The 27,293-nt window shown below is 45.5% G+C and overlaps 1 protein-coding gene across 2 annotated transcripts in view; it reads left to right on the top strand.

Moving 5' to 3' along the window:
- The first annotated feature begins 6,777 nt into the window (after positions 1 to 6,777).
- The window catches only part of si:dkey-246i14.3 (ephrin A4), a 32,188-nt gene continuing 11,672 nt past the window's right edge, over positions 6,778 to 27,293 (top strand). Inside the window, exons 1-2 of one of the 2 annotated variants that reach the window (XM_062400307.1) lie at positions 6,778 to 7,352; positions 26,500 to 26,798. In XM_062400307.1, the coding sequence (XP_062256291.1) occupies positions 7,234 to 7,352; positions 26,500 to 26,798 (418 nt within the window). In that variant the 5' untranslated portion in view covers positions 6,778 to 7,233. The remainder of the gene's footprint in view (positions 7,353 to 26,499; positions 26,799 to 27,293) is intronic. The other variant, XM_062400306.1, reaches the window with a different exon arrangement.

The raw sequence follows: 27,293 nt of genomic DNA, 5'->3' as shown, positions 1-27,293 counted from the left end.
GTCTGAAGGGCACATGCAGCTAAAAAAAGATGGATGTTCTTCTACTCTCTGTTCTCTTTCATTCGGAGTCACATGACTGAGCAGGAACTTTGATGGGGTTCAAACCGGAATGTGTTGTATCGGGACAGACCCTTAGTTTTTGACACTACTCCTCTTTGACTATATTTAAATGGAAATTTGTAGTTGGCACTGAACAGAATTGTTCGGAGACGCCGGAGCATGAACTGAAGACGCTGCGAGTCACAACAGCGAAGTGTCTTGGCAGTAAATACATCAAGACCTAACCTTCAGTGCGCTTTTTGGCAGAACACCACGCTGCATGTGCAAAAACCCGTAGCCTCGTTCATCTCAAAGTTAATTTAGCTACAGAGAGTTCACTTGGTCCATCTGGGGCGGAGAGGGGGAGTGGAGGGAGATGCGATGCAGCAGTTGGGACAGGGAGGGAGAGGGGAGGATAGATTGTGGAGGTGTTCGGGGCAGAGGATGACTGTTGGCTGGCACGCAGACAGGATGGAGAGAACGCGGACGGAGAGGCAGAGAGAAAGTGACTGCAGCGAGCGGGCCCTGGTGAATGGAGGGAACAGAAGGACGGATGAATATGCAGAGCGGGCCGCGTGTCCTCATCTTGCTTCCATCTGACTCTACTAATCATCCACAAACGCCGTGAGAGGACAGGAGGGGGAGGACAGGGGAGACAGGAAGTAGGTGACTGAGAGGAAGGTGGAACGATATGGAAACAGAGCATGAGAGGGATATATGATGAAGAGGAGAAGTGGAAACCACTTGACATTTTGTGATACAAGTGGACAGACAACAGTTGAGTTAAGGTACAAATATTTAAATATACTTTTTGATACTTCCCATTGAGGAATATTAAAAGTTTCTCTATTAATATTAGCATAAGAGTCAACAGTGGAATAATATCCTTTTCCAACATGCTGGTGTCGTGCATGCTGACTCACTCCGTCAACAGCTTATTTTGAACACTTGATTAGAACTATAGAGAGTTACTAAAGATGGACGATGCATTTCCATGACCATCGTCCCGCTGACACATGCACTCATGAGGCAGTCTCAGCTGTCAATTATAACATTTGAACCGATTTTTACAGCAAATCAAATTATTAATAAAAGAAATAAAAAGGAAAACACTTGCACAAACATAAGTGTCATTAGACCGAAACGACTTCAAATGACCGAAACAAAAATTATTTTGATTTGGGTTTTGATTCATTCACTAACATGGAACCGGGGTGGTGATTGAAACACTTTGGCTTCACTTTGTGGTCCATGTTGTCCATCTTTATATATAGTGTATGATTAGGACTGAGCCTTAGTTATTTGTAATACTAGAGTGCAGTTCATACTGACAGTGCGAAGATAGTATCTAAAGGCCTTACTTTGTATGCTGAACATATTCTGTCAATAAAAGTACCTATACAACTTTATATATCAAACCCCGACCTATATAAATTGTTGCATCACTTGTCAATCAGACTGCAAACCTGTGTGTAAACTCAGATGTAAATGATTACTCTGGGAAGTGGGTAAAAAAAGTCATTTTATAAAGATGTTATTGCACAAGCCTTCTCTTTACTTGGTCTGGTATGTGACCAGTAGCTAATGGTGACTAATGTAGGAGCCCTTTGTTAAAAAATATCATTAGTATTACTAAGTCGTTCCACTTAAGACCCATTTCTACTCGTGCTACTCCCCCACTCATTTTTAACCTTTACCTTTATCCTGACAGTTAAATATTCAAACTCAAGGTTGTTGTCAGACTGCCAAGAACAGGAACTGTGCAAGTATTTGACGGAAGCCTCCGGTACTGGCAGTTTAATGGACATATTTCCATTAGACAAACAGCTGGATTTCCACCTGTATTGAGCATATATTGCAGGAGAACATTGAGAGAAGGAGCTGCTTTGAGAAGGGGAACGAACAAGCACTGAAAAGAGAATAACCTGTGGAGAAATACAAAGAAGCAGATTGGAGACTGTATCTGTGATGATGAGGAGGAAGAGGAGACTCAATCTGACTGCTCGCATCCCTGATTGTTGTATTCAGTCGGGGCCACTTGCACAGTCAATAATAATGGAACGCACATGACATACGAGTACAATAAGACACCATCCCTTGTTTATCTGCTCGAATGCAGTACATCGCAACAACAATAGCCCCGACTACTGCATTGAAAATCCATCCTACATACTCAGTCTTCCTCTCTTACTTTGCTAGTAGCAACTATTATTCACCGAAAGTAGTGGAAGTGACGCTGCAGACGGCAAAAGAGAGAAATGAAATGAAGGACGATGACCCTCGATACACAAGGGTGCGAGAGAAGAGTAAACAAAGAAAGACAGGTGGAGCTGAGAAAAAAAAAAAGGGGGCTTCAGGGGGAAGCATGAAAGAGTGGCAAAAAGCATTCAATAAACACGTCTCTATAGTAACCAAGATGTAATTTGCTTGGTGAGAAAGAGGGAGCGATGGAGATTGCGGGAGAGTGATGGAGAGAGGGGAATAGAAAAGCATTTACCATCACTGCTTGAGTCCAGAGCTGTAATTACGGAAGTGAGACGCAGCGAGAGAGAGGGGGAGGATAAAAAGAGCGGGGGTGCACACACACAAGAAAAGTGCCGCACACGGTGTACTTTTACAAAAGGGAAAAGGTGAGAATGAGAAACTCATACAAGTAAAGTGACGACCTCATGCAGGAGGCGTGCAGGAGAAAAGCAGGGGAGGAGAGCGGCTCCGGAAAGTGCACAATGACAAACATAAAGTGGAGGAGAAAGTTTTGAATAGGGGCTAATTTTGTAAATGTCTGTTCAGAAAAACCACTGTGGATGGAAAAAAACAAGTTAATCCTGACTGTTCTGATTAGGTACAGATGGATCTTAATGTTGAAGAGAGAGAAACGGACGGATGTGAACAGATGAACGAGAGCATGAGGAATGGAGTAAAACTGAGTGAGAGGAATGAGTGACACGCGAAGACGAGATGTGTTATGGGAGGAAGCAGCGCTCAGATGATGAGTGATAGACAGGCCAAGATGTGTGTGTGTGTGTGTGTGTGTGTGTGCGTGTTTGTGAAACATGCAGGCATATGGCCGATCAAAATAGTAAGAGACCACAAATAGCTGGATTACAGAGTAGATGGAGAACGGGGCCAGTCCCAGTGTGTGTGTGTGTTTGTGTGTGTGTGTGTGTGTGTTTGTGAGTGTGTGTGTGTTTGAAAAAGTGATATAACTAGAGGAGTGTTTGTGTTTGTGCTGTGCGTGTGCGTGTGTGTGTACAAGACTTGATTACAGCTCTGGCGAGTGGCTCGGTGTCAGCCTGTATATGTGGAGATAACAGGATTAAGAGGCTACTGACACTACTGTACAAAAGCAATGGAGAGGAGAAGTGATGAGAGGAGAGAAGAGGAGGAAACAGCAAGAAAACAACAGTAAGGAAAACATCCCCTTGGTTTCCAATATTAAATAATGGGTCAGACGCTGATGCAATAGAACCTACATGTTAGAGATACTGGGTATATGTGCCAGGGATTATTGTCCTGGTGGCCCCTACACCTCATATTGCCCGTTCCCTTAATTTGTAACCCGTGCACGTGCCGACCAGCTACTTCCCTCATCCCTTAACACAAACAGTAGATATAAAATATAGATTAGTGACAGAAATCAATTCTTCCTTTCAACATGTTACAGAAAACTGGATTGAATCAATACAGAGTTGTTTTTAATGGATCTAAAAAATCCTTCTTTTTCACAGTCAGCCTCTTACAGTATGAGGCTCTCTCGTGAACATGCAATCGTCTGCTAACGTTACAACAGTTTGGGTCATTTCAGGAGAGATCATACCCACACAGCCTCATCGCAGGAAGGCAAAAATAGTCGTGTTATAATTTATTCTATTTATAAACTGAAAGATTTCACACCTCCACCGAGCCACTGCAGTCCCCTTATGAAACCACATTTAAATTTGCAGGATTTAGATTTCTATTTGGATCTGCACCAACTTGCACCCACTCAACGATATCAGTCCTGAACATCTGCTGGAATTTTGATCATTGAATTATTCTATGAGATTTCCAGAAAAATGTTGGTTAAAAAAAGTTCGGGGGAAAAAGTCCAGGATGCGCTCCCTGATCCAGATCCACATTGAAATTCAATGACTTCTCTCCTGACCCATTCTGCATATTCCAAGTTTCGTGGTGATCCATTTTGTAGTTTTGGCAGCATCTTGTTTACAAACAAACAAACAAACAAACAAACGGACAGGTAACTTCAGATCCTTTCCCACCAAACCTAAACCTACCTGCACATTTAGTCGCAAAGCTATGGAGGAACAGCTTATGTAAATCGTGATTTAGTGCATAGTTCCTCTGATGTGACTATAACAGAGAATGTTTACTGAGATAAAATGTGCCAGGAGACGGTGGAGAGGAAAAACAAAACATATTCGACCAGTAATGAGAGGATCAATGAGAGCAAAGATTAACACGGATGATGGATAGAGAGCGAGGAACAAAGAGGGAAAAGATTCTGGAACGAGGGATGATGATGATGAATAGCTGACACGCGGGAGCTGAAACTAATATTAAGGAGAAAACAGGAAGGAAAGAGAGAGAGAGAGAGAGAGAGAGAGAGAGAGAGAGAGAGAGAGAGAGAGAGAGAGAGAGAGAGGAGGTTCAAGGCAGAGAGAGACCATCAGCAGCCATGCAATAAACAGGGCTTTTAAATTAGTGCATCTTAACTGTAGCGCTCAGTGGGGGGGGCTTCCAGGAGGCCAATGAAAACACTTTTCTCTGCAGTTTTTCTCCAAGTCGGGGGAGGAAAGTAGTCAATCTCAAATCGTGTGCGACAGAACAGTTAGCTCCGGGGCCACTGAATATTTAAACTGTTCTCAACACATTGCCAAATTGAAAGTTAGAATAAAATGAATTTTCTCAAAGCTTTATTAACCTCTGGCTCTCCGACAAACTTTGTTAGCGACTGTCTGGTCCTGTTGATCAATCAAAATGAGAGAGCGAGCGAGTCGCCCCCCCGCAGAGTGAGTTACTCCACGTTCGCTGAGGGAACGTTAGCACACCGGGGACAAATTAGCCACACAGGAGCACCGCGGCATCATGGGAAATTAATGATCGGGACCTCCAGGAAGTGAGCTAATGAGTCCTAGTACCGCACACATGTGTGGACTGTGAACCACACGTACACACTGGTGCATTAAACAGGAAAAAAGATGGGGCAAACAAGAGGAGGAGGAGGAAGAGCAGGACGGGGGTCCTTCAGAGAGGAAATAACCAGATGTGCATGTTGCAGCTGTTAATAACACAAAGCTATCGGTGTGACTTTGTCTGAATGAGCGATACTGCTGGTGCAACAGAGGAGTTAGTTATCTCTCACACACACACACACACACACACACACACACACTTAAAAGAATAAGATAATTAGAGAGGACCACCAGTGGCTTTCTCCCATGGAGGCGCAGTGATTACTGTCACTACACCTTCCCCTGGGGCCGCTGACAACAACCACCGAATTAATACCTATCAACACACACGCACACACACACACACAGACACATGTTTACACACCTCAAAGTGTGGATGAACTAAATGTGGATCTTCCAGACTACAGTCAGAGGTGTTGTGTTTCCCGGTTTGATTATCTTGTGTGTCGGTGTACCCGATGGTGTCTAGCGTTGTGTGTGTTGTGTTATGATGAAAGGAGTTGCACCATGAATGCCGTGTTCAGGCAGTCATCTCTATCTGCACCGCTCTGATCATGTGATATCACACACGCCATTTCAATTTGGCGGTCAATTTAAACTGCGAAGATCTCTCATCTCTCCCTTTGTTTGTGTACACAAGTTGAGTTCATACACAAATTAAACAACATACTACACAGTAACTTAAAGGGAGTAAGTAAACAATTACAGTGAGGCAAAAATGTGGACATTTACAAACAAAAAGTCACGTACCTCTCCTGTAGAGTACAACAGCATAAAGGGGGGAGGTGAAGTGGAAGTCACCCCTTCAGAGGTGAACAGAGCGGTACAGAAACTGTCTCAAACGATCCACGTGTCGACTACAGAGGCTTAGACATGTCAGGTAATACGTTAAACTGATGTTTGTGGGAATATAACATCAAATTTTACAAATGTATGGTGGCCCTTAAGTGCAAAATGCAACAGTCAATTAGAAAAAAACACACGGGCCAATAAGAAAGACAACAAAACAAAACAAAGGTGGCTGCTATTGACAAGACTCGTCGCTGATTGGATGTGTTTTGTGATCTGCTGTTGTGTTTGTCTTATTTGACATTGGGGTTTGCACTTGCACTGATGTATAATGGACTCTGTTATCATATTGTTAACATATTACTTCTCTATATCATTGATTCTTGAAAAACACAACTTGGCCATATAATAACTCTCGGTGCTGGAGGGGGGGTGTAGGAGGTGATGAAGTGGGAATATGTCCTATCCCTGACAGGGTTAGGGTTAGGGGTCTGTAAGTTGTGTGTTCACAGCCCTCAGCTCCAGACCAGTGGTCTGAGAGGGTCTGTACTGACCTCTCCTGAATAACTGGATCAGTGACAGACTGGTCTCCTCACACCAGTCGGCGCACCTCCCAAAGATTTAACCGTGCACTACAATAACACACAGACACACACACCCACCCACATCACCACACCCATGTCGAGGGATTGGTCCAAAGTTCCGCCTGGTACCGCCCTCGGCTCGGAGGCTCCTCCCTCCTGGCGCTGTGCAATCTGTCGCTGCCAGTTTCCATTTACTATCTGACCCACCGCAGCACCACGCAGCTCATCCTCACCTTTAAACTCCCCTTTAAACCTCAGGCTACAGTGTGGGACTTTGCTGGGGGGGGACCTCAGCTCGCGGGCTTCATGCAGGATCATGGATAAAGTCTGGAGAACTTCTCCCAGTGGAGGTGCACTCCTTCAACTCTGCAGCCAGTGACTGTTTAAACCTTTTAAAAGCTCCTGTGCTCACTTGTATGCGTGAGGCCAGGCTGCAGCAGCAGATGACAGAAGTTTGGAGCCGGTTCCTGAGTTAGTGAAGCCGCTGAGAGGAAGTCGTTCACCGGGTGTCTCCTCCTCCTCCTCCTCCTGCTCGGTTCTTCTCCTCACCTGAAGCGCGCACCCCTCCCAGCCAGGCCCCGGCGCACAGCCTCTCCCCGCGGGCCTACCCTCCCTCCGCGGCGGTCAGGATGGCCCCCCGGACACTGGGAGCTCTGGCCACCTGGAGAGCCACGATTTTACTCCTCCACCTAATCTCAGCCGCGGTGGCCAAACGACACGTCGTGTTCTGGAACTCCACCAACACCAGGTGAGGAAACCCTCCCTTGAGGAGAGCAGTTTCTCTGAGCTCCTTCTCCCCCGCAGGCCACGAATCAAGGATTAGCTGTGAAATAGGGACAAGTGGTTCAGTGTCAACACTTCAACACCACATCAAACTGAAACTGGTCACAACTTGTGCTGTTGCGCAATAGTTGCTAATGACTCAGGCTCTGGCTCCTGTGAAGAATCTGTGCTATGCAGCAGATCACGTCCCTGTGTGCAGGAGCAGGTTTGATCACCTGAAACCTGCCCTGAGTCAAAAGTCATCCCACATGTTTCTCCTTTTAAGATAGAGAGACTTGATCTCTGGGGCCTCCTCTGAGGAGAGAGCGGCCTCCTGCAGGTGATCCTCTGGCTCATAATAGCCACAGTCTAACCAGAGCTTTCACCTACACACTGCCTTTTGGCGTTTAGTGATTATGCTACTTAAAGGAAAGCAGAAGTAAGGGCTTCTTCTTAAGTGTACTGAATGGTGCCCTAGATAACATTCTGAGGACACAGGTGTATATTAAAGGGAGTATGTTGGGGTGTGTTTTTTGTGTGTAGTGTGTTTATTGGGACCATTAGCAGGCCAGAGCCGAGCTCACCTGCTGATCCAGGTGTTCCAGTCTGGCTAATTGAGGGGTTGAGGAGGGAGGCCTGCAGGGCGAGTCGGGCCTGATGCCCAGAATAACACGTCCCCAGACCGCCTCTCTCTTGACCTGCACAGTTCCAAACTCCCGCCACAAGGCCTGATTTCAGTCAACACTCCTTCACATGAGTGTCCCCATTACTGGATAGCCACCAAGACCTCTTTGTCAGTCACAGCGTTGTCTTTTTTTTCTACATTTTCTGGTTGCACGAAATGTGACAGAAGTATGAAGCCCAGGATTTATAATTTCCCAAAGGGCTTTTTTGTCGGATCTGCAGGACTTTCCTGTACTAGAGTCAGCGGAGGTTATATCCAGTGTGTCCAGCTGGGTAAAAGCCAGTCTTGTAATTGGGATCCTACAGAAATGCGGTGTGGCGAGGATTAGGAAGCATCTTCTTGTTCCCCAGAGGTTCAGGGATGAATGGTCGCACCGCCTGTGGCAGGGCCACACAGTCGAGTGCAACACCACACAATCACAATGCCATCAGCACCACGGTGGAGGGTAACCCACTGTGGCAGAGAATCACTCTCATCAGCAGCACCACCCAATCACAAAGCTATCAGTGGAGCTGTGATGCTGCAGCCGCCCCACAATCCCCTGGGTTTACCACCAGGACTCACTTTCTCCTCCTCTCCTCTCCTCTCCTCACCTCTCTTCTCCTCTCTCATTCATTACCTCCCTTGTTACATCCCACTCACCATTTCATTTTTTTCCTGGCTCTGCACTCCTCCTTCAGCCGTTTATCTCTCACGACTCCCTCCTGCCCAGTGATGGATATTGGCGTTGTGATTAGTTGAGCTTCATTCATTTTCCCATACCATATTTTCTATTAGCTGCCTGCCAGCCAGCCAGGCTGTCCTGAGGCCTGTAAATGTAGCCTGGTGTGGGTGAAGGAGCACAGGGACAGGAGAGAGTTGGCATGTTGGCATGAGGCTGCCAGGCAGGGTCCAGGGCTGGAGTCCAGGCTCTGGGCGCAGGCGGCACATTATTCAATCGAATAGCCACATTTGGCTTTTTGGTTATTTGTCCACAATGTTGTAGTGAAAATTAAACCATTTTTATTTACTTTATAACTCCCTTCTTTAAGCTGCTTTCATCATTAGTTCATTACAAATGATGGATCAGCTGAATCTCTCAGCTTCACTGAGCACTTTATCATCTTTCAGCGCATTGTTGTGATTTAACAGCCAATGTAACTGTTCAGACTCAGTTTTGTTTATTGCAAAAATAGCTCAGACTAAGTAGGGCTGGTTGATTTTAGCCAAAAGTCTATCAGTAGAAAAATGTCAATATTAATCGATATCAATAATTTTCACAATAAATGTCACATTATCATTGTTTCAGGTTTAGAGACACATTTTTACTTATGAGAATGTTGTGGTTTCAACCGTTGCTATAGGCAGAGAATGAGTAGAATAAAAACCGCTGTACATCTACTACATGAACAATGCATGAGCAATATATAGTTATATATTTAACTTTTGTGATATTGATATTTTTTACATTATATTGCGATAATTATTGATATCGTTTTATGGCTCAGATCTTTGACTAACTGCTACCTGGCCAGCATCGAGCTGCAGACATTAAAACTGAATAAGTATTATATATATATATATATATGTCCAACCAGATATTTCCTTCCGGCATTGATGGAGTAAACTAAATAATAATAATATAATAAGTAAATCAACTCTATGTTGATTATATCAGAGCTCTGTTCCTAACAATCAATTAATTTAAGTAAGTTTAAAGAAATCACCTCTTAGATCTAATGGAATATGTTGAAGGGATCTTGTTGTTGTTCAAACCCTTTTTGCAAATGTTGGCGATAAAGCTTTCAACACCTAGAAGCTAAAGAACCGTGCAGAACAGGTTAATCGTGACTTACATGAAGAACGCTGCATGAAAGCCAGAGCTTGTTTTCATACAGGATAGATCGAAACACAACTGTAGCTGCTGAGCAAACAGGCTCTTATTTAATACGGGTGACAGGAGACATTCTCTGGCCGTCACCTTTCCGTCGACATCTAGATTTATGGTTTTAATGAAGCCGGGGCAGTGAAGTGGAGACTGAAGGGTCTCGTTGCTCTGGTCTTTGATGGCTAATATGGCTGTAACAAAGGCTCAGTGAAACACTTTAACCGGCGCACATTTAGCACCCTCCAGATTGAAAAATGGAGCTCTGAAATGGATGTGATGGGCCTGACTGCAGGGTCAGCGTCGGGCGCGGTGGAGTCAGATGCCCGGCCTCTCTCATTGTTGGGCTCAAGTGGCTCGATTGCCCTCTTTTACGATTTTATGGACGGAGTTTATGATCGCTTTCATTTTACAACCGCGCCTCTCCCTCTGTCTCTCTCTCTCTCTGAGCAATAGATCCTTATTAGATGAGAAATTCTTTTTTACTTCCTAGAGCAGTTAAAGGTTAGTAAAATATCATAACCTCAGCTTACCTCAGCTTGGTTTACGGGTGTGTGCAGCCCCCTCGTGTGTGCTTTGAAACCTATTGGAGCGAGTGGGTCGAGCAGCCGACTCGCTGATTCAACAGTGTCTGCGTCCTGTGCCACATCCATCCTCATAGATTTACCACGAATGTGTCAGGAAGTTTACTCAGAGAAACTTTGCACGAGCTGCCTTTTTAGATTTGACAAGAATAAACATCACTCATACCTGAACCACCAATAAGCTTCTCCATTCCTCTGTCCTCTTATTGACCTTGTTCTTGGCTCCTCGACACCTTTTACCTTTTTGTTTTTACCCGTCGTGGCAGGAGTTGAGCTTGTTACAACAGTTTCCCCGGATCGCTGCTCAAACTTGAATCTCCAAGTCTTTGCGTTCTCCTCTCCCACTGTCTGTCTGTCTTTCCAGAGCAGTGAATCTGTGGGGTGTTAACTGGAGATGACAGTATTTTACCATATGTGCACAGTAAGAATATTACAACCAATGCTTCTTACCATGTATACCCTGTTGCTTGTACTTGAACTCACTCTTTAAGTCTGGACACGGACCCTAAAGCATTTTAAAACAACATCAGACCCCCTCCTCTGCCTCTCTCACTCTCTATTCTTGCACTCTGTCTTTATCTCGCCCTCCCGCTCCGACAGGGACTGAGGTCGGGCTCAGGAGCCAGTGGAGCATGTTTAAACGGAGCGTGCAGCAGATGAATATTTGTATTGGTTTTCTGTATCTTTATTGAAAGCAGCCCTCATAAGTCTTCCGTGTAATCACCGCTCTGTTTATGCATCATTTCTCTCCGTGCGCGCTCACCGATGATCCCGTTTAAATACCAGAGTAAATCACATTCTGCATACCATACCTCCACACATGCAGACACATGCACCCACACATCCCGGTATACAGTAAAGTGAAATCAGACACTGCTTGTAATTGTGTCTTGTCAGGGGAGATGATGGCACATTAAGACTGATTTCTGTTTGAATTTTTTGTCTTTTTTCTATTAAGTCTGCAGCCGCAGGTCTGCCTGTGTCTATTTCTGCTCCGTCGTGTGTGTGCATGCAAATGAGTGTGTTTCTCGCAGTGGCGGCTATCTCCTCTCTCTGTGTCTGTTTCTATACTAATCTCCGTCTTCCCCTGGTAAATGATTAACATGGAGAACCTGGCTGAACTATAATCAACAAACCCGCAGTGAGGTAATTACCACTTTATTCCCTGTCCTGCTAACAAAGCAGCTCCCCCCCACACACACACACACACCTCACTCTATCTCTCACAGGTTCTCTCTCTCTACTCATCTGTCATCAGGCTGTATCAGTGTGTCTCTCTCTCTCTCTCTCCCCTCTTCTGTCTTTCCTTTGTCAATGCTTATTGTCTCAGCTGTGGTCCGCGTTAGATGCAGAGATGTGTTTGTGAGTTTGTTTGCTCACCTTATCGCTCTTTGTAAATGTGCCTTCTCTGTTTGTCGGTGGTATTGAGCGTATTATCAGGAGGTAAACTGCGGATGAGTTAGGTTTGTGTACACTTCAGCTTCTTCATCTCTGTCTGAAAACAAAGCAGGGCAGTGATTTTAGTGATTTGTCTGCCTGTGAATTGACATTCTGTGGCATTGTTGTCTGCTGAATTGTGTGTGTGTGTGTGTGTGTGTGTGTGTGTGTGTGTGTGTGTGTGTGTGTGTGTGTGTGTGTGTGTGTGTGTGTGTGTGTGTGTGTGTGTGTGTGTGTGTGTGTGTGTGTGTGTGTGTGTGTGTGTGTGTGTGTGTGTGTGTGTGTGTGTGTGTGTGTGTGTGTGTGTGTTGCATAAAAGGAAACTCTTTGTTTCCGTGAGAAGAGATGGTGTGATCAATTTCAGTTCTGGAAAAACAAAGCCTGAAAAAGTGGCAGGTTACCCGGCTCTATTCAAATACTTTATTTATTGTTTCTACTACAATCTTTCAACTTGCAGAAGGTAATGAAAGTCCTCACTTCCAGCCAGCGGCGGCCGGCTGTGGGAACATTTACCAACCACTGTGCCGTCCTCTCCACTAAATAGCTCATTGTTTTGTTTCCACTTGCTAGTTGAGTTTAGGTGTGACTCAAGTGTTGGAAGGAACAGGCATGTTATTGCCTTTCGATGCTTGGTTTTTTGAAGGTGCGGCGTGCTGATAGAGCATTGTGCAACTGTTCCCTTTGCTCTAAAGTGTCACATGGCCTCATTTTAAGAATAATTTCCAGAGAAACTACACAGATATGGTTTACGAGTCACTGACACAGCTTCCTGCTTTCTTTTATATGTGAATATGTCTTTATTGAGATCATAAAACAACATAGAAAAGCTTTGCAATTGAAGTGAAAGAAAAATACATTCTCACACACACACACACACAAGAAGACATAAGCGCACGGTCTAGAAAATGAGGTTTGGGCAGAGGCCTGGACGTCTGTGTTCAAATGGATCAGATAGTCACAGTGCAGCTTGGAGCCGTCGCAGTAGACGTGGTGTACAGGCATGAAAGGACGGCCTCTCTCTCTCCTCCTGGTCAGGATATTTAGTAAATCGATACCAATTTAACACCCAGATATTATCGCCGGCTTCTCGCATTATCGCCAGACTGCATATGGGCCCATCTCTTTCCCAATTTCTCACTCCACGCTGCGCTGTCTCTCTGTGTACACACATACATCAATATTAGGCTGCATTAAGCTGTAATAAGTTGCATTGTATGAATGTCTCCAAGTGAGGTGGAACAGCTGTGGAATGAAATGAGGTTCGACAGCGTCTGCAGCTCGGGCTGGCACGGCACAGGCATGGCTTTGGCACAAAATGGCCGCCGTGCTGCCGTACGTGTGGGAAGAGGCTGTGGTGTTTAGGGGCCGTTGGTGAGTGCCGGCTGGGAGCGCATTCATTCATCCATCCATTCATGCGTCCGTCCATGGCACAACAATGAGCTGGCATTGTTGTAGGTGTCAGGCCAACTGTGTATTTCTCTGACACACAAAACAGCAATTACACTGTGTGTGCGTGAGAAGGTATGAACTGGAAATGTGGGAAACGCTGCAAACACGAGCTTGACCAAAACAATACCGTCTGCTTGTTGTTGAGCCAACATGTGCATTTTAGCCACAGACAGACAGACACTCTCACGTACATAAAGAGCTCACACAATGCTCTTCCACTCGGCTCAGAAATCTTGCCAAGAGGCGACCAGGGAATTTCCTGTGACAGAAATTGAATTAGTATTGACCCAGACGGAGCAAAAGGACGTATCACAGGAACCTGGATTATTGTACCGTACAAGGTCCTCACTGCCAGGAGGACACTGAGACGTGTTTGCCATCATACCTCAAAGGCCTCGAAGGTGCTTAAGCACAGTCCCCTCAAAGTTCTTTTCTTGAATTGCCTCTGTCTTCTCACGTATAAAGTTCACTGTAAAACGGTTTCTGCAGTTTTATTTCCTGATCTGATATATAGGAACTTCAGCGGAATTTGGTGCAGTGATGTTTTCCTCTGACATGGTGACTCTTGTTGTCGTCACCCATCGAGAGGGCGCTCTTAGGAATGTGTTCATCTAGGTGTTGGTGCTAGATTATAATAACTGTTTTGTTTTTATTAAAGAAAAGCCATAAATCTTTAAAAATCAAGAAATACTCAGACCATGGTTTAGTGCATCTTGTGTGCAGTAGATTGACCCAGTTAGATCAGTAGGTTGAGAGCCACAAAAACATACATGTCCATGTTTGTTAAGCGTTTAATTTCCTCTTCTAGTGAGTGCAGTTTGTCTCTGGATCAATCTTAAGACTCAGGCTCCACTGTTCTTTTTAGGTAATTGTTCTTGTCACAAAGCGTCTGGTATAAATTAAACTGATGTGATTTTAAGAGACATTTCTTAAAAACTGACTTTTTTCTGATCTACCTTCATAATCCTGCCATGGAAAGACATGATGGAGGATACACAGATACTCAAGCTTTTAAATTAAATCACTCAAATCCACTCGCAGAAGGAAATCGAGCAATTCTCTAGAGTTAAGGGAATACGCTGCATTTTTACTAATGTTTGACATTTGGAAGTCTATATCTATACTGTCCATGCAATGTACAAGCTGCAGTACAGTGTGTTCTAAGTGTGTGAATCCAGAAGCCATATGTTGGAACTTGATGTTCTTACAAGCCGGAGAGAAATGTGCAGCTCCAAGAAAAATTTTGATAAAAACACTTAAAGGTGTGTTGGCATGTGTGTTTAGAGGGAGTCTACTTCAGTGTAGTGCACCTTTTCTTTTTTTTTCTTTTTTGTATAAACAATTCTGCTTATCAGTATGACCTTCTCATTGCTGTAACATACAGAGCTTCTAGTTCTCAGCCTCCTGTTCCTAATAACCCCTTTCATCCCGTACTTTGTGATTCCTAGACATGACAAATGTTCCACCATGTAGATCTTTCGAATAACCGCTGTATGATTTCTGGAGTCTTGGTGGAACGAAAGAGCTAATATTATTTTGGCAATAGCCTCCCAGATGTATGGCAGCACATCCCCCAATGATGCGAAACACACTCTTCTCAGCTTCTTTTTGGCACACACACACACACCACATATGAATACACACTCTCCATGCCTGCTTCTTTTCTCGTCGGCCCCCAGAGATGGTAAAAACATTAGACCTGCAGTGGAGGGAGCGAGGGATGGAGAATGCGTTGAGGAGCGGCTGGTAGGGAAAGAGTCAACAGATTTCAACTCCCAAAACAGCTCGGAAAGACCCCTAGGGACGGAGGGATGAGGTGAGAGGGAGCGAGGGATGGAGGGAAGAAAGGATGTCAGCAGGTATTACTATCACTGTCACAAGCAGGCGTGAGGAGTGGACCCTCCCCTTAGCCCCTCCCTTTGCACAGACACAGACACACACACACACACACACACACACACACACACACACACAATCTCTGAAGCATGATCTTACACAGGTGTGGTGCAGATATCCACACACATACTAGTAACAGTACCATTGCCCTGGCTGCATACTTTGCACACACATCCCTCCAGGAAGTTTGTATGACCCCATCTTTTAAAGCTGGCACTGCTTTCTGTCAAAACATGAATGGAATGTGGTATCAGACGCTTATTTAAACATGCCAGTGCTCAGATTGTAGATGATAGTCTGTGTGTACACCAGCAGATTTGGTTTTGTTATTTTTGCAGCAATAACCAGGACCACATGATTTTGGGGTGTGCAGTAAATGCAGACCAAGCTTGATATCCTGGTTCTCTTGACTGCTACTTTTTAAAACTTATTTTACTTCCTCTCAGATTTAGTTTTTTGATCAGCCTGCAGTTGTGCAGCTACAATAGGTGGTATCTCTAGGCGTATAGCGACTGCAGGAGCAGTTCCTGCCATCACTAGAGAACCCGACTGGGCTACTTTTTGGCTTGACTGCAGCAGTAAACCATAAATTGTCTGTATTTCTACAGTCTTATCAACACTCAAAGCTCTTTAGAGGTGTTCATGCATACACTCCTCTATGAATCACTTTTTCTTTTGCACACCATCCACACAATGTCGGCAGGAGCAATTTGGGGCTCAGAATCTTGCCAATGGACTCTCGGAAAGTACTGGACGAGCCAGGGATTGAACCACGACCCTCTGGTCAATGCACAGTCCTCTCTACCTCCTGAGACGGCCCATAGTGGATATATATCCCTGGCTGACACTAAGTGAGTGAAGTAAAGCCCAATTCATGCTTCTGCATGAAATCTACATATAGCTCTGGCGTAGCCTAAGAGTAGACGTGAACCCTACACAGAACCCTGACGTGTACTTCTCCAAACCTTTAAATACGAGTTACTATTAGTCGGCCAACTAACCTGTAACTGAGTGATGTTTGTGATGTAGCTAGGTCTTTGTTTCTACATGTCTAACAGTGGCTAACTATGACGCTAGCATCTTTCTTATGTTTGATTGGCTTGTTGTGATGTTGACAACTAGGTCACTAGTTATTTGACCGTGCATCTGCCTGTCACTGCCTATCAACCATTCATCTCCTTTAAAACAAGATTGTCTGACAAATTGAATTCACTCTACGTTTTTATAGCCATTGTCTCCCTCGGCACAATAAGTGATAATTAGCGTTTATGGATGTGACTGGTAAGAATATCAGCTCTTTTTATAGCGATTCATTTCAAATGACTGTCAGAGGGGCCCCTCAAGAATGCTCTGCCCCCTCCGTACAGAGTCTAGTTGCACCTCCTGGTTATATGAATTCAGCCTCTATAGTGATTGTGTCCATCTTTTGTCACAGAATGATGCTTGTTACTGATTTTACATGATCACATTTATCATCTAATGTTGCATTGACAGGATTCTGCTGTGTTTAACTGCAGATTAGTGCCTTAAATATTGTACATAGTGTATAAACTTTCTATAAGGAAAACATTCTTCCTTGTCAATCAGTTCAAATTTTCTATCAACTCTCCGCCTTTATGTTTATTGACATTTCTTGAGTCATTTTGAAATCATCGTCGCCCAGTCACTGTCCAAACGCATGTTTTGTTATATTTGTCAGAGTTGATCAGACGGTTGTAATTCACCGTCTGGGAGCATCAGGAGTACTGGTTGTATTTTTGTGCTGAATGGGAAAAGGTGAAATAGCCTTGTCCCAAATCTCCATAGCTCTGGCCTTGTAGCAGCAGAACTCATGAATCTCATTGCTCTTCCATTCAGGTGGAAATGGAGTTCTTCTACGCGGCGCACTCCTCCAAACACCGGCCCAGATGCTCCCTGTTTATGATTGTGGAATTAATCTGTGCTTTTCTAGAATACGCCCAGTGACAAAAGCATCATCATTGAAGTCAGAAAATCCCTTACTCGCTACATTTTCTTTCTTTTTCTACATTTAAAGAGGTTCCCTGGCTCCTTTCAGAGCAGACAATTATTCTGCACAGTGTTGTTCCTCATCAAAGGTCGATAGTGAATAGCTAAACAAGTGAAGGCAGTTTTTGTTGTATTTGCAGCTTTACTGCACAGACGATCAACACTGGACTTTTTTGTTACTATGAAAACAGAAGCACACACAATCACATGCTATACCTCCTGTGTGTTAATCTTGTAATTTGTAGGTCATTACTTAAAGTAGAGACCAGTCATCTTTAATCCCAAATTAATCAGTTAATCCCTGCAGTCCAGTGTGGGGCTGTTGTTAGTGCGATGTGAGACCGGAGTCGGCCCCTCTCCTCCTGACCCTCGCCACTTCCTTCCCCTCCACTCCTAAATCCTCCCCCCTCCTTCCTTCTTATTGTGCCTAACCCTTTTATCAGTGTTGTTGAACTTAACTGGCATTTCTAAGAAATTCAGGGGCATCTGGCCATGAGGTGGACCGTGCCATTTATTTCTATCAAGCAAAATGTCCAAAGCATGTTTTATTTCACACGGTTGAGCTGATTTACTGAAAGTACTGTAACGAATTTCTTTATAAAAAACTTATGTTCAGCAGCCCTGAATTCAAATGGATATTTAGTTTAGATACCTTTAGTAATTTTCTTTCAGGAATTTGTTGATTGGTATTAGACCTCAATGTGACCACCTCTGGTGTGAATGTGTTTGTGTGTGAGGGCTGGCGGGGGGGGGCTGTGCGTGACTAGAACAGGACAAAGCTGGCTGCCTTGAGGGTGAATGGGGGGGACCTTCCAGACCCCTGATGCACAGTGCGATATGAATCTCAACCGTTGTGACGGAGAAAGATGGAGAGGGAGAGGGAAGCGCGGATCGCCTGCGAGGGAGAGGCGAAGGGGCCAGTTTAGACTCCTGGGATTCCAAAGCAGTGACCGTGAAAGTGCTTAGATAAACACAGAGAAAGATGGCAGGGGGTGGGAGGGAGGGAAGGTGAAGTGGGTGAAATGGTGTTGGAAAAGGCGATGGAGGGAGGAGAGGACGAGGAGGAGCAGCCACGCTGACAGGGGAAGGAAATGAGACCCGCTGAAGATGGGGTGAAAGAAAGCAGATGGGGATGAAACCAAGTATAGAAGTTTTTTTGAATAAGTTCACTGGGAGTCAGACGGACTGAAAGGGACCAGCGTTACCTCTATTTACTCCTTAACTCTCTTTCCTCTCCAATCTCTTCCCCTCCATATTCTCCTTTCCTCTTCCTTCCCACTGTTTAAATAATTCAGGGCTGTTGGCTGTATTAGAGCTGGTTTCCTTGACATGTCTTAACGGTGTGTGTGTGTGGGTGGGTGTGTGTGTGTGCACGATTGTGTGTCAGTGAGTGATGGACTGAAGGACAGCTCCAGTTCTCCCAACTGGCCAAATACTCCACTAATAACCACCAGTTAAACACATATGGAGGGAAAGGGTGAGGAAATGCACACCTGGGATGTATAGAGTGTGGGTGTGTGTGTGTGTTAGTGTGTGCTGCCCATCCAGCACTGACCTTCAGATCATGGAGAGATGTAAGCAGAACAGAGAAAGAGATGGTGTCTACGGCATCTGAATTGTGACCCACTTAGCAAATAATGGATTCTCAAAGCCAAGTCTGATTTATTGTTTTGAGTGTACTTGCCCTTTTCACTACGGTCAAGAGTAAATATTCGTGTGCTTTTTTTTTAAGGGTGTTCCTCTCATATAATGGATGGAAGAGCAGGGTATTAAGCAGGAATACTGTACTAAAGGGATTTTAACATTTTATAATAAAACTAAAAATGCGTTATTAGGTATAGTAATTTATGGTGTGATGTAGAAGAGGACACCAACCATATGCGTCCTGTGACAAATCCAGTTTTGCGGTTGACATCTCTGAATTGGTCATTTTTACGTAAAACATATATTTACATAAGATGTTTTGATTGATTTGAAGGCGAAACAAAAGCTTTCAGGTAATGACAGCATACGTAGAAGTTGAAACCAGACAACATGAGATTGCAGCAGATTATTATTATATGTATTCTATAAATCAACCTGGTTTAATGAATCAGTTTGTGTTTAAAAAGTCAGGAAATTGTGAAAATGTTTCCCAGAGCTCAAGGTGAAATATTCAAACTGCTTTGGTCGATCAGATATCAATAAAGCTGGAAATCTGAATGTTAAAGATGTTAAAGAGGTTTTTTAAAGAGAGTGTATCAGTTTTTTTGTACTTTTTAAAATAGAATATTTGTCCCAGTCCCCTCTTAACCTTATGCCACCTGTGCAATTGGCCTGCTCCCAATACAACCCTCATTATGTGTAAAGTTAACATTAATCTGTGTTCACTGCAAAGATGGAGGCTCCCAGCAGCAAAGTTAGTCCACAAACATGAGACGAATGATGTTGACACAGTAAATAAGCCCAACTGCCACTTCGTTGCAATACACTTTGATGGATTTCATCAGTAGTTTGAATCATTGCTTTCGGTGTCCACCCATCACAGCTGTCTTCCTCCCCGCTCCGTCCGTCCTGTCAGCGTCGCAGCGAGTGAGGCACTGCAGCTTTATTCAGGTTTATGCATCGGAGCCTGGCACCTGCACAAATCAGCCCTGTAGTTACACTGCAGCTCCATTTAGACTGCAGGAACATGGAGAGCAATCATTACTCTGAGGTTTTTAGGCTGTCCGAGAGAAGGATGCGAGGGGAAAAAAAGACGACCGTAGTGAAGGATGGTTGGGTGGGGTGGGGTGTTGGCTTGGCACCAATCCCAGCACTGGATTGGTTGTCGTGCTGGCAACGGCACGTCTGACCTTATTTACCCCCTCGCACGCCCCTTCAGCGTAGGCACACCGCGTTCTCTCGCCCAGGCTCATTTCTTTTGCCGCACACTTTCCCCGTCACTCCTCTCAGCGTGAGAGCAGAAACTCTTCGTCTCCTACTTCTTGTGTCCTCTCGCCTCTCGCACTTCCCACACAAGCATGGCCACCTCCATGCTGAGCAGGTGAGGGAGTCAAATCAGGGCAACACTTACAGTCGGCGCCGTGCTGGTGGGCGCAGCTAGGCAACATGCAGTGTTTTTCGGCCAAACGGCGAAAAATCCAAATGACTCTCGTCCACTTCTGTTTTGGACAGTGATTTCGTAGTCACTGGAAAGCTTATTTTAGGATCAGACCGGACCACACATGGAGAGCTGCTGCGATGCATGACAGAGCTCCGCCACAGAGGGGGAAGATGGTTTCCACAGACCTGCAGCCATATCAAAACGGCTCCGATAGATTCGTTTCCATACGGATCGGTCCTGTGCTCCAGAATCATGCAATTTCCCTCAGCTCTGGCGGCCTTAGCTGTACATCCTGTTGTGCTGCTGAGTCCCACAGAACGGAAACAAACACACACACACACACACACACACACACACACACACACTCTAACGGAGGACATAACAGGCAGAAAATAGGGTCTGTCTTCACCTGAGGTTTTGGTTCCTTTAGGGCCTGAAGCAGCAGGTGTGTGTGTGTGTTTGTCTCTGTGTGTGTGTGTGTGTTTGTCTGTGTGTTATCTTTATTTAAATTGATGGGGAGTAGGGGTCTGTGAGGCGACCTGCTGATTCACACACTTTGAATCAGGGGTTGAGTGGTGTGTACGCCCTGTGCCTTCTGGTCATTTAATGGAGCCTGCAGGGCAAGAAGGCTGCAACCAATCACTTCATCTCAGTTACACACACCCACAGCTAAATAAATATCCACAGAATTCAAGCTGTGCGATGCATTGCATTGTGTAGACCTGTGCACTCGTGCATCCTCTTTCCGTATGTGGGCAGGAACTTTTGATTTGTCCGATGGCAAAGGCTTTTCTCCAGGAAATTGCGTAGCAGGGACGGTAAGCCACTAAGACCCTGATGCATATTAATATAATGGGCGAGCTCAGGACTTGTATAAACCAAAAAAAACTCTTATGTGGAGATGGAAGAGGGGGGAAGAGTAGGAAGTTCACGTAACATCCACGTTTGGTGAGAAGGAGTCCTTGAAAAGAAGGATATGGTCTGATGTAGGGTAGAGGTTCACTTCCTGCTGACCTTGAATGAAGCCGACATACACTCACACACACTCACACACACTCAAACACACTCACACAGACATACCAAGGCAGGAAAGAGCAGATAGGAGCAACAGCTTGCCCCCTTTAAGTTGCTCGCTCCTCCCTGAGAAGGAGCCGTTGATCACAGTTTGATTACACAAAGAGACGGTGTATCTGCAGAGTCTTGAGAGAGTGGGGTTCGAGGAGAGGGGAGAGGGGAGGCTTTTGGTAAAGGGGTTCCCGTGCCAGCTGGGCATGTGAGGTGTTTGGGGGGGCCCCAGATGGTCAGAGGTGGGGGGTGAGGTCCTTGTTTGTGCGCGCCGAGGGGAGTAAGCGCCAGGTTAGACACAACACTGGTGTTTGGGCTCTGGACACAGCGTGGCTCTGTGTGGGCGTGGAGTGGGGCACAGCGAATGTAGGGGAGATGGGGGGGGGGGGGGGGGTGTTATCCTGAACCTGCTCTGTATTTACATCCAGAAAGATCCTAGAGGAACTGGAGAACAGAGAGGTTTGAGCCTTGCAAGTTCCAGTGGTAATGAGTACCTGAAGTCCATTTCCTTTTGTTGTATAATTCATTTTCCTGTTTTCCTCTAACGTGAGGAGCAGGAGGGGGTCACTGCAGAGCTCGAGGAAACAATGACTTGACTCGCTGTAGTTTTCTGCCTTCTTCCTTATTTTCTCCTGCCCCGTCTTCAGGTCTCTCTGTCAGGAACTCCTCTCGTACTTTCCCATCAGTTATTCTTCACTCTACGCTGCTGCCCTTTAAACAAGTCTGGTTCTATTCATCTGCTCAGATCAGTTTTCCTTTCTGTCTAACCACTGTTTTAAAACACTTTTGTTTTTTTTAAATCTGTAGGTGTGCTCTGATGTGAGACGTTTTTGTATTTGTTGTTTTTGGTGCAGAATCCCAAAATTGTTCAGTTATTTGTAAAATGATCCTTTTAACAATTTGTTAACGCCATAAACTGTATCACTCAAGAACTACTTTTCAGATTATGCATTTCTATGAAACATGGTGGAAGGATGGGACATGGCCCGAGAAAGAAACCATAACATCTTTGGTGCACAAATGGATAAAGGAGCAGTTCCAGGGTATTTTGGGTTAGGGTTAGGGTAACTAGCATTTTGGATGTTTTTCCTAAAAAAGAATCTGTGTGTGTGTGTGTGTGTGTGTTTGGTGCAGCCTGATTAAATTGAAGAGGTCTGTGCTGCCTTGCAGGAGATACGTGCGCTACTGATTATCGTTAAATTCAGAAATAGTAAATATCACCTCTGTACCTGAGAAAAATCCCTCTCTGGGGTTAAAGCATTGTGCATTTCTTCAATGTTATGAAGTTGCATTGACTTCACCTCTCTGACTTGAATCTATTGATTTCAGAAATAATTTTTACATAAACAGATTTTTGAGGTGACTGGATTAAACAAACACTATCGTGACGCCCTGAGTACTGAGGTTTGTCTTTGTTAAACTTGACACTTTTTTTCATTGAGATTAACGACTTTCTGTAAATGTTCTTATCTGTCAATGTCCTGAAAAAACTGAAATAAGCAAAAAATTAATTCACACAATCATCATCTTATATAGCCCTTAACATCCTCCTGTGTTACTACAGCCCATAGAGGCTGAAGCTGTGTCATGCTATGCCCTGCCAAGGCAGAGCGACCACAGCGTGCTGTGCCCAGTCACCATGGTGACCAGAGTTAGTGGTCACCATGCTGGGATCGACCACGGACAAACTGGGACTCCACCGAGCCGTTCGGCCTCCTGTCGTTGCTACGAGGAAGTAGGAGCCTTTTAATGTGGGCTGGTTAACACACCATCACAGGCAGGAACGTGTATATTCGAAACCGCTCTGCCCTCAATGTACATGTTCCGAATTCATTGGGGATGCCCGGCACAGTGTAAGCATGTTGTTAGCATTTTCATTGTAGTAGAATATTTTATCTCCAGTGTTTGTGTGTGCGTTGAGGGCCCCAGCGTGTTCAGTATGCGTAGTACGCAGCTGCCGTGCGTGAAGGAGAATCTGTTCTGTATTCCCGAGGCCGTGTTGTGGGATTGTTGCTCCTTTAATTATTCTCTCATATTAAAGGATCAAAGGTCTCTGCCACAGTCGAGCCCCTGAATTTCATTATAACAGTGCACACCCACTTAAATAGTCTTCTGTATGCATGTGCATTTACATGGACACACATGGGGAGGGTATCGGCTGTGTTCACTTTTTTTGAATTTTGAATGTGATCTCCTGTGATTATAGAAGGGGGTAAACTCTGGCCTTTTCAAGTTTCCCACTGAAGAGCCCAGCGTGTTAGTTTTGATTCGGCTCCTCAGTCCGAGTTTTCTTTATCAACCCAGCTCTTGCACCAGAACTCAGAAGGGTGTCACTGATCACCCTCTGGCAGAAGGAGCATGTTTTATTCTCCTCAAGTACTTTCATGTCCTGGTGTGTGTGAACATCATGTGTTTGTGTGTATTCATGCCTGCACATGCTTAAACTACACATGAATTTGCCTGTGTGTGTGTGTTGCTCTGCGTCGTTGCCCTCTCCCCCTCTTTTGCGGCACTGGACCAAACCAGTCCTCACCTCTGCGTCCAGAGGATTCTCCCACTGATGGCTGGCTGCACCAGCGCTGTGTTCTTTGACACTCACAGCTCCTCGGTGCTCCCACGATGCCCCGGTGCTGTCACCACTCGGCTGCACGGTGGCTGGCAAGAAGGGGGAGTGTAATTAGGGCGTATACCCAAGCCTGTACCAGGGCCAGAGAGAGGGAAAGGGAGGAAGAGGAGAGGAGGAGGGGGGGGGGGGGGGCTGACAGTTTGACATCACTGGGGCACGGCGTCTCTGTAATTGCTGGCGTGCATATGGCGCGGGCCGATGTTGGAGGCTTGTGGGAGAAAGAGGGGTTGGTGGAGTCAGAAATAGGAGGGAGAGCACAGACGGGATGCAGCGTCAGAAGAAACGGATGGGGGGATGAGTTTGTGTCACAGAAAGTGGGGAGGAGAAGGAAGGAGGGAGGGAGGAGGAATGCAGATTGGGGGGTTGGGGGTTGGAAACACGACCTTAGCAGTGAAGAAGAAGATGGAGGTGAATGACATGTGTAGCAGGGGTGCAGCATGTTGACACAGCACACGCCTGTTATTACATACATGCACGTACACGCACATACACCTACACACAGCTGGTGCAGCTACGAAAACATTTCCGCTTGTGTATTGCCCGTGCGTGTGTGTGTGTGTGTGTGTGTGCGTGCAGATGGTTACACTGGCTCATGTGCTATTGTGTTCTCTAGACCAACAGTTTAGTGTCTCTGTTTGGCTGTAATTAGTGCACACAGGTAATAGAGGTATCGTACGTGGCCACACACACATTCGCTGGGGGGGGATATTGATCACAGGAGTGTGTGTGCGCGTGTGTGGGTGTGTGTCCAGAGCAAGGGACCCTGATCGATTGTGTTCCGTCCGGTTGATAGATCACCAATTTTGCACGCTAGCTATTGAGCAGGAAGCAGCTCTGGGGATACCGGCCTCCCGGGTCTCCCACACGACTCACTGTTTCTTCTTATTCTGAAGAAATAGACGACATCACAGGTTCAGCGTTAACATGGATTTCTATTTCAGTTTTAGTTGTTATTTTGTTGCACCATCCAGCCCCCCCCCCCCCCCCCCCCCCCTCCTCTTCCGACCGTCTCCTGTCATACCCCCCTCATTGCTCCATCCATCTTTGAAACCCTCCGCTGGAGCATCTCACGGCTCCCGTCACGTCTATCTCTTTCATTTCGGTTTTCATCTCTTCTGTCTCCTCCTTTTTCACTCAATTCTTCCACTCCTTGATCCTTTTGGTCTCGTCGCTGTCCGCCTACTTAACTCCAGACTCGTTTGCCAGCCACTGCCACTGCCACTGCCGCCTCCTCCCCATTCCACGGCCCTTTTCCCTCCTGTGTTCCCCTCCAATGGTTCCCAGCACTCTCTTCCTCTCTCCTCCGCTCTGTCACCCCTCCATAAAGACTCCCAGTGACAGACCAGCACCTTCTGCCCAAGCCACATTCGGCCCCTCATTCTTCTCTCCTGCGCTCCAATGTCAAGGAGAGACCAATTAACGTCGGCTTCCTCTCCTCGTCCACGCCGTTGTTGCCCTCTCTGTGTCTCTCACTCAGACTCTCCGGGGTCGCTAATTAAAACACTTCACTTTCACTTTTATACTTTTTTTCCACCTGTTCATGCAGCGTATCTCCTCCTCTGACTTTCTTTATTCTACCTTTCTTCTTTAACAACTCTCTGTTCATCAGTCTCTCTCTGTCTTTCTCTGGGCCTCGTCTCACTTCGCTCCATCACTCACATTTTTTCCGTCCATTTCTCACAAATGTCTCTCATTTCTTGTCCCCCCCGTTTTGTCTCGTCATGCTGCTATAATCAATTTACCATCTACGTACCTCTCTGTCTTTGTCCTCCATGTGCCTCCCTGAGTCTTTCTCTCATGCTCCCTTTCTCCATATTAGTTTGTACATGGGTAACTCTTTATACTGTTGCTGACAGGAAGTCTAAATGAGCATACATTATGCAGCCCTTCTGTTCTAATGATGCGGTCTTGTCCAGAGTTGTTGTTATGCCTGAAGCCAGTCAACCTTGACTGAAGACACGGTTGTGCATGCACACGCACGTCCGCTTCAGTCCGTACACGCCTGTGTGTGTGTGTGTGTGTGTGTGTGTGTATGTGTGTGTATATGTGTAGAGGGAGAGGGAAGAGCGGAGCGAGTCGGCTTTATTTTACACTGAATTCCCCTCAGATGTTTTGATTAGCATACAAGGATTTCTATCTGTCTCTAAACACTGCTCCCTTGCCAGTCCGAAAATGAAATGAACCTGTATCATTGTGCATCAAATCCCAAAACATCCTTTAACACTCGCACTCCACTTTATGACCCTGTGTAATTGTTATATGTAATATTGATGAACGATCAATCTGCTGGAACTATCCACCTTCCTCCAGGCGCAAAGGAATTACCTTCTCTGTCTGTCTGTGCTTAATCAACAACTCTCTTTTCCCTTCAGTCACGTATCGCTCGATGTGATCGCCGCGTGAAATATTAACGACATTGTCATTCTGCATTCCAGGTTAACGACGGGTGATCTGTCCATCCAGGTGAATCTGAACGACTACCTGGACATCATCTGCCCCCACTTCCCCAACAAAGAAACCCTGGGCCCCCGGCAGCCAGAGACTCTGGCCCTCTACCTGTTGGGGGAGGCAACGTTCCAGGGCTGCGTGGAGACCAGAGGGGCGATCAAGAGATGGGAGTGTAACACCCCCTTTGCTCCATTTGGACCAGTGCGCTTCTCTGAGAAGATCCAAAGGTTCACACCCTTCTCACTGGGGTTTGAGTTTCTCCCAGGGCACCACTACTACTACAGCTGTAAGTAGAGTATACATGCATACATCATAAAAAAACTATTTACCTCCGCCAAGGCCCACAAATCCCCTAAATTCAATCAAGCTGCACCAAATTTTATTGACAATTACAATTTCCTAAAGCTCGAGATGACACCCCAAAGAGCCAACAGTCAAATACCGTAATGGTTTCAGTTTCACTCTACCCGATGTTCCACTCACCAACGAATCTGTGCAACTCACTGACAAAAGCCCCAGATCAGAGCCGAATCTGCATTCTCCAATCACCATGAGTGATCTCTTGAAAGACGTGATTAGAGAGGCTCGTCAACACAGCACTTCCTCTAGCAGGCGGAATATCGAGACGACAGCAGCCAATCAGAGCAGACCACACGTACTAGATGTGTATGTAGTCTAAAGTTGAACTTGGCAAAAGGCGAGAATAAAAATTCATCAATGACCTTAATGGCTTATTAAACAAAAATCTAGCTTTTAAAACAGCTAAACTTATATCAAATCC

The sequence above is a fragment of the Platichthys flesus genome, chromosome 11, assembly GCF_949316205.1.
Source record: "Platichthys flesus chromosome 11, fPlaFle2.1, whole genome shotgun sequence".
NCBI lineage: Eukaryota > Metazoa > Chordata > Actinopteri > Pleuronectiformes > Pleuronectidae > Platichthys > Platichthys flesus.
Note: the sequence above shows the minus strand (reverse complement) of the source record. Positions and strands in the feature narration are given on the sequence as shown.